Source organism: Rutilus rutilus (genome assembly GCF_951802725.1).
Source record: "Rutilus rutilus genome assembly, chromosome: 2".
Classification (NCBI taxonomy): Eukaryota; Metazoa; Chordata; class Actinopteri; order Cypriniformes; family Leuciscidae; genus Rutilus; species Rutilus rutilus.
Genome location: NC_140210.1, coordinates 43,557,764 through 43,572,722, shown reverse-complemented (window position 1 = coordinate 43,572,722; position 14,959 = coordinate 43,557,764). Strand labels below are relative to the sequence as shown.

The 14,959-nt window shown below is 39.2% G+C and overlaps 1 protein-coding gene across 1 annotated transcript; it reads right to left on the bottom strand.

Moving 5' to 3' along the window:
• Positions 1-5,934: 5,934 nt before the first annotated feature.
• LOC311286845 (tRNA pseudouridine synthase Pus10-like) lies at positions 5,935-14,951 on the bottom strand. The gene is made up of 18 exons (XM_084403259.1): positions 14,810-14,951; positions 13,905-14,031; positions 11,134-11,343; positions 10,740-10,826; positions 10,615-10,649; positions 10,396-10,507; positions 10,246-10,307; positions 9,946-9,991; positions 9,232-9,296; positions 9,070-9,155; positions 8,401-8,526; positions 8,221-8,277; positions 8,031-8,107; positions 7,657-7,712; positions 7,243-7,360; positions 7,023-7,165; positions 6,237-6,336; positions 5,935-6,141 (listed from the first exon to the last, which is right to left on the bottom strand). The coding sequence occupies exons 2-18, from the start codon at positions 14,028-14,030 to the stop codon at positions 6,103-6,105; spliced, it is 1,545 nt and encodes a 514-aa protein (XP_084259385.1). The 5' UTR covers position 14,031; positions 14,810-14,951; the 3' UTR covers positions 5,935-6,102.
• Between the last annotated feature and the right edge of the window lie 8 nt (positions 14,952-14,959).

The window sequence follows — 14,959 nt, the reverse complement described above, 5'->3', positions numbered from 1 at the left end:
TATTTTTGCACTTGAAAAATACCTTTAACTGTACTTTAAATTTAAAAACATGTTATTAGCTTCATGCATCCTTTTTTAATCTTAACACTTGAATGTCAGTAAGTTTCATAAAGAAAGGCAACATTTTAAACAAAAAAGTAGAATTAGAGTAAATTGATTTACACGACCAGTGGACTAGCCTACAAAAGAGTTAACACAACTACAAGACAAGTATACAGTACTTTGAATTCTTAATTATTCTTTTAAGCAGGGTTCACCAATCTCGGTCCTGGAGGGCCGCTGTTCTGAAGACAGCGGCCCTCCAGGACCGAGATTGGTGAACCCTGCTTTTAAGTATATCTGGATCAAATGATTGAGTTCAAGTACAGGCCAAATATACCCGGGCCCGTATTCATAAAGAATCTTAATGCAAAGAGTCGCTCCTAGTGACAAAATTCTAAGAAAATTCTTAGAAATGTGGCCGTTTACTCTTAAAATTAAAGAAAAAAATCCCAGTAAAGAAAAAAGTAATTCAGAAAGCATCTTAACCCTTAAAAGAGGTCTTAAGGTCAAAATTGTTAGGAGCACGGACGAGGACTTTTAAGAGGCTGAAGACTTTCTTCAGCAGAGGAGAACATGGCAGAAAGAAGAAGGAGAAGAAATCTGTTGCAGACAATGGATGACAGTGAGTTAATAAGACGCTAAAGATTAGATCGTGCATGGATCATGTTTGTGACTGATCTTAGAGACGCGCTAACATCTCCGACAGCGCAGAAATGCAATAGCGCCAGAAATGAAAGTAATCACTACATTACGATATTTGGCAACTGGGAAAATGCAACAATGCAGCAGTGTGTAATGTACACAGTCGCATGTAATTTCAAAGTGAAGGCTTAGAATAGACAAATCACAATTTTTTTCCTTCTTGGACTACCAGCCAATCACAGTCTTCAAAAGATTGTGTCATACATAGCAACGGGGTCAGCCCCGCCTCCTCACTAAGATGAAAGTTTTTGTCTTTTCCTTGCTCAGAGTTGTTCTCAGATTGGCCCCGAATCGCTCTTAAGCTAAGACTCCTACGTAAAAGTTTTTAAAGGAAAACTCCGGTCAAATTTAACATTGAGCTTATTTTTTTGTAAATTTGGAGTGCTGTTAATACAGAGAACAACGACAAAAATCGGTGTTGCCTACACCATTTTATCCACTTTTTAAAATTTGCACCCTGTTGACTTCAATGGGGCAAGTTTTAAACCTGCTTTTAGCCTCTTAACATCCTTGATGTGTCATTACAAGTGCACAGCCAATGTGAGTGATTCCTTCAGAGTGAACGCGGGTCAATCTGACTGCAGTAGATGTGAAAGATATGGATAAAAATGATAATAATTCAGCCAGCGCTCACATGGCTGTGCACTTGTAATGACACACCAAGGATGTTAAGAGGCTAAAAGCAGGTTTAAATATTGCCCCATTGAAGTCAACAGGGTGCAAATTTTAAAAAGAGGATAACATGGTGTAGGCAACACTGATTTTTGTCATTGTTCTCTGTATTGACAGCACTCCAAATTGACAAAAAAATTAGCTCAATGTTAAAATTGACCGGAGTTCTCCTTTAAGCAAAATTAAGAGTTTTCTGAGAGGATTCTTAGAATCTTTATGAATACGGGCCCTGGACTTTTCTCTCAGTATACATCAAGTACACTGAAGTGTAATTTTAAGTATATTTCTGAGAAGTACATAAAATGTAGACTGAAAGTATACTTTCTTATTTTAAGTTTAAAAGAAGTATACTTAGTGTGAAAAACACCAAGCTTACATTAGCTACTGCTACTATTCCCCACCAATTCACAAGCACAAGAGAAAAAGTATTTTGTACTTACATTGAATACCCCTGGAACTCAATGGATGTTGATTAAAGATGGTATAGTTATAGTGTTGTTATAACCAGTCAACTGAACCAACAATCTTTTCACAAAACTGACAAAACCTTGTCAAAATCCATCAACATTCAGTGCATGAGCTACATTCTGACATTCTAACTGAAAGTGGGTGAATATCAAAATACATGATAGAAACATTTTGTTACACCAATTACAAGTGTTTTTATTACAACATTTGGCCCTGGACTAGGGTATTCTATTTGTCCATTCTATTGGCTCTATTCTATTTTGAAGACTTGTGCTGGCTGCACAAGTCTAATTTAAGGCTCTCACAAATAAATAGTATGGGTATATTATACATTTTCTGAGTCATCAGAGTGCCTTGAGTATTGAAGTTGTTGAGTTTTGTGTCCGTGGTGTTCTTTCATGGCACAGCGATTTTAGGCGGATTTTTAGTTTAGGCGGAAATTGTGAAAAAATGTGTGTTATTTCTGGTTTAAAGAAGTCATGTGACCTCTGTGTTTGTCAGACAGATTCAGTACTGGGCTTAAATGAAAGCCTAAAAGGTCCCCTTTCCAGCAATACCAAGCACCATATTATAGAATATTGACAATATCCCTAGCATGAGCCTAAACCAGATATACACCAGATTTCAAAAACGGAATTTATCTTAGGGGGTTAGTAACTTCATGAGCTGAAAAAAGTGATTTCGCTACCACCCCTGCACTGCTATAGTGATTTTTCTAATACAAGGGGTGTATACCTTGCCAAATAACAATGATAGCATTTTTTCCCCCGATGATACCGATCAACCCCCCTGGCTCATGGACTACATGTCTTTCGGAATTTTGAGAGTAGCCTACAATTCTATTGAGGTTCTGAGCCTGCTGATCAACTATTAGTGAAATCATGACAGATCCATTGATTTTGGTTGGATTTTTATGATTTTTTCTGTGGAGTGAGTATACTGTTTGGTGAAAAGAATGACATATTGACTGATGTCATAACTTGGGGGAATAGTTGATTGCCAATGAAGTAAAGATGAAAATATTGGAAAAAAGTGAGAAAACGCCTAATTTTTTGCATTAAATTGATGCAAAATCATGTAGAAATGTGTTTTAAGAGTTATTTTTTCAGTGGATGTTGTCAGCAAATGTGTTCTTTGTATCTGGAGTGCATTTATTGACAGCCTACCAAACCCACTGAGGATTTGAGGGAAAAAAATCATTTTTCACATTTTTCTGATAAAAAATAAAGGGTGCATACACTAAAATGGCCACAATTTTTTTTCGCGATATTTCCGGCAGAGCAGACCCTCCAATTATTGGTTCTTAGGGTCAAAGTTAACAGAAAAAACACAAATAAAAAGTATAACAGACCATGTCAGGTTCAACCCATTTTTGAGACTTTGGCTCCCCGACTATATGGTTTCAATCCCATCCTGTTTGTACCCAATCCAGTGAACGTTTTGGAAACTGCCGGTGTTTGTTGCGGTTCTTCATGGCGAATGATATGAGTGTGAGTGATTTGTTCGTTGAAGTTTCAGTTGTTATTTTCACGCTGTGACGCATTCGGTCAGGCTGACGAGAAATCCTCATTAGGTTTTCTAATGTTGTTTTTTTGTTTTTGGTTGGTTTCAGCGTATTTTTGTACTATAGATGTAATTTAGTTGTATTTATTTTCGTATGTTGGGATGAAGGATATGGAGGGATTATTGGGTCAGATTTAAAACGAAAAGTCTAAAACTAAAAGTCTTAAACGAAAACTAAGTCTAAATTTGAAACTAAAAGTCTAAGTCGAAAACTAAAAGTCTAAGTCGAAAATGAATTTGGTATTTAGGATTGGGCATTTGGTATTTAGGATTGGGCATTTGGTATTTAGGATTGGGCATTTGGTCATTTAGGATTTAGGATTGGGCATTTAGGGATTTAGGATTGGGAATTTGGTATTTAGGATTGGGCATTTAATCATTTAGCCATTTAGGATTTAGGATTGGGAATTTGGGGATTTAGGATTGGGCATTTGAGGATTGAGGAGTGTATGCAAATAAGGAGGCGTGGCCCAAATACTGGAGGCTGGGTTTGAAATGGCTGGCGCGCAGAGGCACCTTATGGACAGCAGAGGGAGCTTCCAGTGCTAAGGAGCACACTGTAATGAAACCAAACAGAGCGAGTGAGCAGGGCTGGAGCGAGTACTGTACTTTATAATGTGATAACTTCAACTTAATGACAGCGTTGTAACATTTATGTGGCCTCACACACAAAGTCACCAGTGAAAGGAGAGCTATCGGTCTGACGACGAGAATAACTATTATTATTATTATTAATAGTGAGTGCGCGCGCGCGGCCGGGGCTCTCTCTCTCTCTTCTTAATATATATATGCCCTGTCAAGCCCGCCCTTGTTAAACTGACATGCAAATGATAAACTTTCACTCTATGATGGTTAAACTGTGCAATTAATCCGATAATGATAGGAACCACCTGTTTAAGCATAAGTTGTAATAGACAGCACACAGGTATAGTAATAAAGAAGCTGCTTGTCTCGTGCCACGGCTTTCACAATATCACTGTGTACTGTTACAATAGATCTGCGCGCGCACGCACTCACTAACAACAACCGTTGTCATTGTCAACAAGCGTCAACAAGCTTCCCCTTACTTTTTGACAAGCGTCCTTGACAGGGCGGCCAGAGCTTCTTTGCAGCTCAAGTCGGCGGCGTTGTGAACGTACAGTTACTGTTTCCTAACCTTGTTTTTTCTGATGCGTTGCGTTAAAATATATATATTTTTTACTTGGCTTGGTTGAATTCCAATGTAGAATGCGGTCTGTTATTTCTTGATAACAGACGCTGCAAAGTATAACCAGAGCCCGTCTACAGAGAGCCTTGGCACTTCCTATTAGCCCCATTGTATCGATCTTGGTTGCAGTTCCATCAGAATTCCACTGGAGGTGATCGCGGGCGAGTGCAGACTGAATGGGAGTCTATGGGGCTAGACGGCTAAATGTGTCTCTTTCACCCGATTGCCATTGAGAAATCTCAGATTTTATTGTAGGTTTTGCAAGTTCAACATGGGTTATAGGTCGAAAGTTGAATGAACGAGTACTTATTTCTTTTCGATGTCTTACAGGTTGAGTTGTTGTTGCCCATAACACGCTAGCATTCTGCTAATGACATTTTAAAAGACTTTTTAAACCAAATAAGTGGCTCTAAAAAATCTAACACCCAGCAATGTGTAATTTCTTTGCATCTCCTTTCGAATACAACATTCAAATTACTAGACAAAAAATTATATCCTGAGAAAAGTGGATTTTGAGGGTTTTTCGCCATAGACCTCCATTCATTCTGCACTCGCCTCCTTATTTGCATACACCCCTCAATCCTCAATCGCCCAAACCTAAAACCCCAAATTCCCAATCCTAAATCCCCAAATCCCCAATCCCCAGTCCTAAATGGCTAAATGATTAAATGCCCAATCCTAAATACCAAATTCCCAATCCTAAATCCCTAAATGCCCAATCCTAAATGGCTAAATGACCAAATGCCCAATCCTAAATACCAAATGCCCAATCCTAAATACCAAATTCATTTTCGACTTAGACTTTTAGTTTTCGACTTTTCGTTTTAAATCTGACCCAATAATCCCTCCATAGAAGGACGCTGTCGGCCGCGTTAATTAAGTGCTCTCTCTCCCTCATTATTTTTTATACCTTTCCTTTAGTCGTTTGCCTGTTTTGTTTCATACCAAAACATTAGGGCAAGTGCCATGTAGAGGACTTGCATTGCCATTTGGTAGTATTTATTTTAAGTTATATTAAAATGTTCAAATTTCCCAGTATGTCCATGTGGTATTATTTTTTTTTTTCTGTAATTAAGTTGTGATGTTTTAATGCTGCATCATCTATATACTTGTCTATATATATATATATATATATATATATATATATATACACACACTCTCACTCTCTCTCTCTCTCTCTATCATTTTTAACAAAGGATAATAGTTAATTTTTTAAGAGAAGCATAAATAATGAATAAAATTACTCATAAAACAGGAACATGACAATACCAAACAAAAAAAACAAAATTAGGCTGATTTATTAAGGAAAATGCATATAGTTCAGTCAGTGCATAAGGGTTTGCTTTAATTCAACCAAATGACTACTAATCAAACTAACAAAAAAACGTATGACAGAAATATATAGGCTAGTCCTGACATACAAAAACTAATTCTCAAAATCCCGAAAGTCAATCCGGAATAGCAGGAGGCCAGTCGACGTCTACGGACTGAAACACACAGACACAGGAAGGAGGGAATATTAGAGATTTTGGAGATAACGTGCATCTGTGACTCGTGATATTGCATATTTCATGAGACGCACCTCGACGTCCAGCTCCAGAATATCAGCGTCGGTGTTCATGAGGTCACAGAGGTTGGGTTTAGTGCGGCCGAAGTCTCCGTGCACAAACTCTTTAATGTAACTGCAGTGACGTCCGTGAAGGGAAACCACCACAATTAAAAGTACACTGAAGAACACTATTAATATTAATAATATTTCTCAATATTTCAGTTTTTACTAGGGATGCACGATATATCGGCCACCATATCGGTATCGGCCGATGTATGGTCATTTTTAATGTTATCGGTATCGGCCTGATGAGAAAATTTGGCTGATATATAAAAGCCGATAAATAATGTATTATGTCCTTCAGCTGAGACACTTCAGATTCACACTGTTCAACATGACGGTTTTGAATTGCTTGAAATATGATTGAAATCACTTCAAAAAAGTAAAAAAAAAACATCTTATGTGCAGCACAAGTCTGTCATATCAGCTACATAAAATCATAATGAGAACATTATAATTGTGTACATGACTTTTGGTTTTGTAATCAGGCTCTCAAAAATTACATAAAGATTTAGATTTAGATTTTATCAGCCAATATATCTGTTATCGGCTTTCAAATATAAAGAATTATCAGTATCGGCCAAAATGTTAATATCGGTGCATCCCTAGTTTTTACTGTTTTTTTTTCTTTTTTCTATCAGTCTTGGTGAGCAGAAGAGACAAAAAAATCTTTGAAGCAGTAGTGTAGATGTTTGTGTAGTAATTGTCAGTACCTCACACATAAGAACTATGTTGTGAATGTGTGTTTGGGAAGGATACGTCCCGGCCTGTGTGCACAGCTTCAAGGTGAAGTGGTGTGTGTCGAGGTGAACGGCGCTCATGGAGTGGACGAGTCTCTGTCGGACCGCCAGCGGCCGGCGATGCAGGACTCTCAGCGGAGTCTTCTGAGCGATCTTCAGATCCTAAACACACACACACACTCATTAGGACGTCTCTTCTCAAGCCTCCTACTCAAACAGATCACACAGCACAGAAAGACCTTGATGTTTCTGAGGAAGTCCAGATCTGTGTCGTCGATGGCTTTCTGAGTCCAGATGAGGGCGCTGTAGGTTTTGGTCTTCTCCTCTTCGCCCTCTTTCATGCGGCTTGTTGCATCCCTGCAGAAATACACTTGAAATTACTTGGGCTGGATCGAAAAGGTTGATCTCTCGATTCTCATTTTGATCAACCGATATTGATTGATAAATCCAAATAAGTTGTTAATTTTAGCCCTCAATATTATAGTATGGGGTTTCCTGTATAGTTTACAGTGTGTACTTGCCATGTACTGTACCTGATATATATCCAAATGCATCGATATTGAATGGAAACCGGAATTGAATCGACTTCATATCTTTACATCTTATATTTGTGCTTATAGACAACACACACGTATGCACACTCACACACTCACCTGGTAACAATCTGTAGGTGTCGTACTCTAATTTTGTCAGACGACTGGTTGATCGTCTGCAGGACAGGAGAGAACAGAAATCAAAATTCACATTTTCCATCCTTATTCCCAGAAATGATATAAAGCCAGCCAATCAGATTGCGAGTTTTGAAAAAGATCTTGACATTTTTATCAGCAATATGCATTTGACTGACAATACATGATCTCATTTTGGGACCAATTATACTTTCAAAATATCAGGAATTGACACACTGTGAGAGGACAGAACAGTACCAAACCGTTTCAAAAGGCTTTAATATATTGCAAGTATAAATGCACGAGTAATCATGACTGTTACTGATACTAAAGATTCCCGAAGAGCAGTAAAACTACACCTCCTGTAGTTGTTTGATCTCAGTCCTGCTGAATTTGGTTCGATGTGGGTTCAGAAGCTCCAGAGCGAACGGTCGACCTGAGAAACAACACGTCAATTAAAGCAAACACATGACCGCTTTGACACAAACCTCAATTGTGTCGCATATAAGGCAAAATTAGTGTGGAAAAAAGGTAGAGTGTGTGTTTTACCGTTTCCCAGAGTCCTCACATCCACGTCTTCTCGTCCGGAAGATGAGAAGTTAAAACCTACGCGGATGAGACAGGAAAAAAGACTCACCGGTAAACATCGCAGGTCTGAAATCGATCTGTGCATCATATACGTCACATCATATCATGTGCATCATATACGTCGTGCCGACACACACTCACCGTCAGCTCTGAAGGAGGACAGGAGCGGAGCGGCGATCAGCTCCTCCACGGATCCATCCATCCGCCTCTCTCCATCGATCACCCACGGCGTCTGCGGGAGCTCCCGGGAAAACTTATTGTACCGACCTGCGGAGACGGTAAGATTTGTTTTGTTTTTTTTTAAAGAAAATAATACTTTTATTCAGCAAGGATGCATTAAACTCATTAAAAGTGACAATTAAAACATTTATAATGCTAAAAAAAAATCTATTTCAAACAAATGCTCTTTTTAACTTTCTATTCATCAAAACATCCCCCCCCAAAAAAATATCAATAATAATATGAAGCAGCACAACTGTTTTCAACATTGATAATAATCAGAAATGTTTCTTCATATCAGAGTGATTTCTGAAGGATCATGTGACACTGAAGACTGGAGTAATGATGCGGAAAATTCAGCTTTGATCACAGGAATAAATTACATTTTAATATATATTACAATAGAAAACAGTTATTTTAAATTAAAATAATATTTCCCAATATTACTGTATTTTTGATCAAATGAATAAAGCCTTGGTGAGAAAAAATAAAAAAATCGTACCAACCCCATATATATATATATATAAAAATCACACTAAAATGGACAATTCAATTGACAGTCCTACTAACTTAGTAAGTATTTGGACGTACCTGCTATAAAGACAGACGTGTGGAGACATGAGGTGTCCAGCGCTGTACATCTGGTGTTTGGCTTCTTCGGGGGACATGGGTAATTCCTGCACACAACATCCAACATTTAAAGGGAAGCACCAAAAGCTGTCTCAAGCGAGCATGAACACCACAGACACTGACCGGCTGAACTTCTCATCAGAGATCTTCTCCAGAGCTTTGACCACCGCCATCCTGGTGAAGATGGACTGAGGGACAGAGACCCAGAGGATTACAATTACACTACTTTTATATTTCAAACAGGCACTTTTGAACTTTAAACAGGACCTATTATGCTTTTTTACATGTTCATCTTTCTTTAGTGTGTGATGTTGCTGTTTGAGCATGAAAAAGGTCTGAAAAGTTACAAAGTCACTCCGACAGGAGTTATTCTCTATATCAGTGTCACTGTTTCTGAACTCCCTGAAACGCCTCTATTGTAGTCTTGAGTTTCCTTTCAGGAACAAACACGTCACAATATTCCTCATTTAAATAATTCCCGCCAAAGGCATACACTAAATAAAGGGGCGGGACCTGGTTGAGTGAGTTAGTAGTGTGTTAAACTCGTGGTTATGGTAAAGGACGTGACATTTCCCAAACGCGCTCAAAGCGATTGACCAATCACAACACACTGGTCCAGCCGACCAATCAGAGCACAGTGTGTTTTTCAGAAGGATGGGCTTCATAGAGACAGGAACTAAACAGAGCGTTACAGACAGACTGGGAAGAGAGGAGCTGCAACAATGTCACCAAAAATTGAAAAAGTGCATAATAGGTCCTGTTTAAAGGATAGTGGAGAGAAACGGGAACGCAGATTGAGGACTGCAATCACAATATGGGAAAAATGGGAAAGCTTACCGCTTTGTTTTTGGTGGGTTTGAAACAGTCTGGACAGGTGTTCGCTCTGCCCAAAGAAAGACACAAACATGTTAATCAGAAAGTGACATCATTTGGACCCATTCTACATGATGACAAGACGATTATATTTACATTTATGCGTAAAAGCGTCTGCTAAATGCATAAATGTAACATGTAAATGTAAATACTCTAATTCCATATTCAAAATTGTGCAGCAAGTTGCAGTATCACCTGCATTAGTCAAGCTCAACCATTCGACCCTGCCATCAAACCAACACTTATGGTCATTGACCCACTTACAAGAAATGACAGTCCTCCTCGGTTTCTGGGTGTATAAACCCGACGCTCACTTCACACGGACTCTGCGGATCACAGAATGAAGATCAGAGATTAAATAACAGGCAATTCCTGACAGAAAGCCAGCAGTTTCCCAGCAGGAGGAGGACTCACATTGGCCAGGACAGCAGCTCCCAGTTCCTGGCCAATCTTTCCCTGTACGGCCCACTTGAACGCGTCCTTCACCTGGATGACATCATCTTTCCCTAAACACATGCTCTTCTCCCTGGAAACACAAAAGTGGAGTTAAACGCAGCCCAGGACAGAGGAGAACCCCTGCTTTAAACAGATGCGGTTGCTAGGAATGATGGGAAATGTGTGCTGCTCACATACCTGACTTCCTTTCTGACATGCAACCAGCAGGAGTGCTTTAAAAATGCACAGAGAAACACATTTTGTCCAGATTAGTATCATGAAAGTAGATGATAAACAGATCATCTGTGGAGGGCAGGACTCACCTCTCTAACGGACAGCTGAGCAGGGAGAGATACGGTCAGCACTAGACTGTCAAACTCAAACTGCTGCTTTTTCACAGCATCTGACACCTGTGGATGAAAACACTAAACATTACAGCCACACAGCAGCACAATACAGATATAAAAACATACCATAAACTAAAGAATATAGGTAACACTCTACAATAAGATATCGCTAGTTAATGCATTAACTAGCAACGAGCAATATATTTCTACAGCTTCTATTAACCTTTGCTCATGTTAGTTAATAAAAATGTTCCCATTTGTGTTTCTTCACAGTGCCTTCATTTTAACAGATGCAACTTTTAATCTTAAAAACGTTCTGTGTGATGGGATTCTTTGTAGATATTACCAAAATGATAATAAAAAGACACACCTGTTTAGCAAAAGTGGGATGACAGAAGTCCTGCAGGACTCCCAAACAGACGGGACAGATGTCTGAGTCCGGCTCAGCGGGCGTAACGCAATCCTCATCCACTCTCATGCGTTTACTGGGCGGGTCGTCAGTCTTGCCCTCACCAGAGGCATCGTGGGACTGCGGGCTGTTTTCCTCACTGACGAAGGCGAGAAGCTCCTTGTGCATGTCCTACAAACAGAAATGCTCATTAAAGGGGTGGCTGATTATGATTTAACTTTTCTAACTTTAGTTAGTGTGTAATGTTGCTGTTTGAGCATAAACAACATCAAGTTTCAACGCTCAAAGTTTAAAGCAAAGGTAGATATTTGCTTTTAAAGAAATTCCTTTTTAAGGACTACAACAAACGGCTGGTAGAGACTACACCACATTCCTCCTGGGTTAGTGACATCACAAACCCTAAAATTTACATAAACCCCGCCCCCTGAACACGATTTATAGATTATCATGACAGAATATGCTAATCAATGACTAGAAGATAACTACACATAAGCTACATAAATTCATCAACTAAACATTCAGAAGTGTCCTGTTGATTCTACATGTTGTCACTTCTTCTTGAGTCTCTCCATCATTGTCTGACTCCGGTTTGAACATAAAAAGCTAAAAGTTGTTGAAATTTTCAGTGCATGTCTGTGTGAGGTAAAAGGACACGAGCTGTTGAAGCTCCGCCCCCTGTGCCGGGAGCAGCAGCTCATTTGCATTTAAAGGGACAGACACAAAAAACAGTGTGTTTTTGCTCACCCTTGTGGTGGATATTTAATAGATAAAATAGTAAACTGTATATTAAACTAACCATGTTTCTAACATCTAACCGTACTTCCTTTTTCAGGCCTAACATGATAACACTTTGAAACACAATGTACTAAAATGTCCTGTCCTGTGTTTTTGCAGCATGACATTTTTGCCATACCCTCTTATTCTATAAAAACTGTTGTATTCATTTAGCTGGTGGGATTCTCAATGGAATTTGTCTGAGATCCTCCGGCCTTGCTTCTTGGGAGAGATTCCCTGAGAACTGCTCGGGAAGATCTCCTGGCCGTGATTAAAGCATTTAAAGGACATTTGCTGAGGTCTGTTTGTCAATTATTCCTGCGCAGGAAGAAAGCTGGTTATGGAAGCAAGTTAGTTAGGTAGACCATACACTCACCTAAAGGATTATTAGGAACACCATACTAATACTGTGTTTGACCCCCTTTCGCCTTCAGAACTGCCTTAATTCTACGTGGCATTGATTTAACAAGGTGCTGAAAGCATTCTTTAGAAATGTTGGCCCATACTGATAGGATAGCATCTTGCAGTTGATGGAGATTTGTGGGATGCACATCCAGGGCACGAAGCTCCCGTTCCACCACATCCCAAAGATGCTCTATTGGGTTGAGATCTGGTGACTACGGGGGCCATTTTAGTACAGTGAACTCATTGTCATGTTCAAGAAACCAATTTGAAATGATTCGAGCTTTGTGACATGGTGCATTATCCTGCTGGAAGTAGCCATCAGAGGATGGGTACATGGTGGTCATAAAGGGATGGACATGGTCAGAAACAATGCTCAGGTAGGCCGTGGCATTTAAACGATGCCCAATTGGCACTAAGGGGCCTAAAGTGTGCCAAGAAAACATCCCCCACACCATTACACCACCACCACCAGCCTGCACAGTGGTAACAAGGCATGATGGATCCATGTTCTCATTCTGTTAACGCCAAATTCTGACTCTACCATCTGAATGTCTCAACAGAAATCGAGACTCATCAGACCAGGCAACATTTTTCCAGTCTTCAACTGTCCAATTTTGGTGAGCTCGTGCAAATTGTAGCCTCTTTTTCCTATTTGTAGTGGAGATGAGTGGTACCCGGTGGGGTCTTCTGCTGTTGTAGCCCATCCGCCTCAAGGTTGTGCGTGTTGTGGCTTCACAAATGCTTTGCTGCATACCTCGGTTGTAACGAGTGGTTATTTCAGTCAAAGTTGCTCTTCTATCAGCTTGAATCAGTCGGCCCATTCTCCTCTGACCTCTAGCATCAACAAGGCATTTTCGCCCACAGGACTGCCGCATACTGGATGTTTTTCCCTTTTCACACCATTCTTTGTAAACCCTAGAAATGGTTGTGCGTGAAAATCCCAGTAACTGAGCAGATTGTGAAATACTCAGACCGGCCCGTCTGGCACCAACAACCATGCCACGCTCAAAATTGCTTAATCAATGAGAAATTGAACAGGTGTTCCTAATAATCCTTTAGGTGAGTGTATATTAAGCGTCGATTGGAGACGGCCCAGGTATTTATTAAGCGTTGATTGGAGACGTTAGGGATCGTCGATTGGAGACGGCCCAGGGAGAGCGTCGATTGGAGACGGCCCCGGTAGACTTAGTTAGGTTTAGGAAAAAATCTATGACACCCTCAAAAAGGTGACAATTTTAATATGCTGTGTAAAAATATCAATGGGGTATTTTGAGCTAAACCTTCACATACACTCTCTGCGGACATCAAAGACTTATTTTACATCTTGTGAAAAGGGCATTATACCACCCCTTTAATGCCTGATATATAAACAGTGATTTTGGGGAAGCGTTTGAATGTGAATTTATTTGTTTATGATTAAACGCCAAATCAGCAGCAATGGCTATATTCATGGCAATCAAAGGTTTCAATTGAATCAAAAATAATTATGATTTCAATCAATTCAAAACATAGTTTACATTCATGTAAGAATTTTTTGGTTGAGTGTGAAAGACCTCGTATGAGCGTCTGTAAGCGGAGCTGCTTCCCACACAGCAGAAGCGCAGGACACATCTCAGACAGCAGCCAGCGCTCAGCAGCTTCCTCACCACGGGACGGTCCTTCTCTTTCAGGGACAGCATACTGAGGGAACACGGCAACACATGTCACAGTGTGTCAGGATAGGATGATGACAAATGTGTAATTGGTTTATATACAGGGTTTGTAAAAGGTGCTTAAAGTGCTTTTATTACAAACAAACAACTTTAACGAGAATCATAGTTTCAAAAATTCAGAGTAGCGCCGTGATGAAGATTAAATGCATAATTTAACATATTAAAACATGTAGCATCTGTCCAAAACAATTCATATACATTATGGAAAAATTATAGTTAATCTAAAAATATATATATATATTTTTTAAACAGATCTTTTTCTTTTTCAGTAATTTATTTTTATTGCAACACACCCAAAATGCAATCTGAACATTTAAGAAAAATAAATGCATAAAAATAAATTGTCCTAGTTGTTATTTATTTTGAGAGACAAAGTCCTATCTAACGCTTCGCTCAACTACATGATGTCATTAATGTTCTTTTTGCTTTAATTATTATTAATAAAGACAAAATGCTACCTTGTATTTCCATAAATGTATTTTTACGATGCTTTTATTAACGTTAGATGTGTTGCATATTTACTAATACATAAAGTGGAAGTTGAAAGGACAAGGATGGGGGCAAAAACATCATCTTGATGATATAAGGACAAAATAAGTGGGAATATTATCGAAAAAATAATTATAAAAATGGACGTATTATAAAAGCTTTCATCAGTTGCACCACACATGATTTATATGACAAACACAAACAACACTTGTTTCATAGAATGACCCCTCTCTAAACATGCTCATCCTCCTGCTTACCTTCACTGGATCACTTCAATTCTCAGAGGAAAACAGTGGAGTTGAGCCGGTGCTGCTTCCACGCGCGAACGCGCACAATACCACATGTGTTTATGAACGCTGTGTCACTGAACTACGCGCTTTATATTAAACTCATTTCATCCTAAAGCA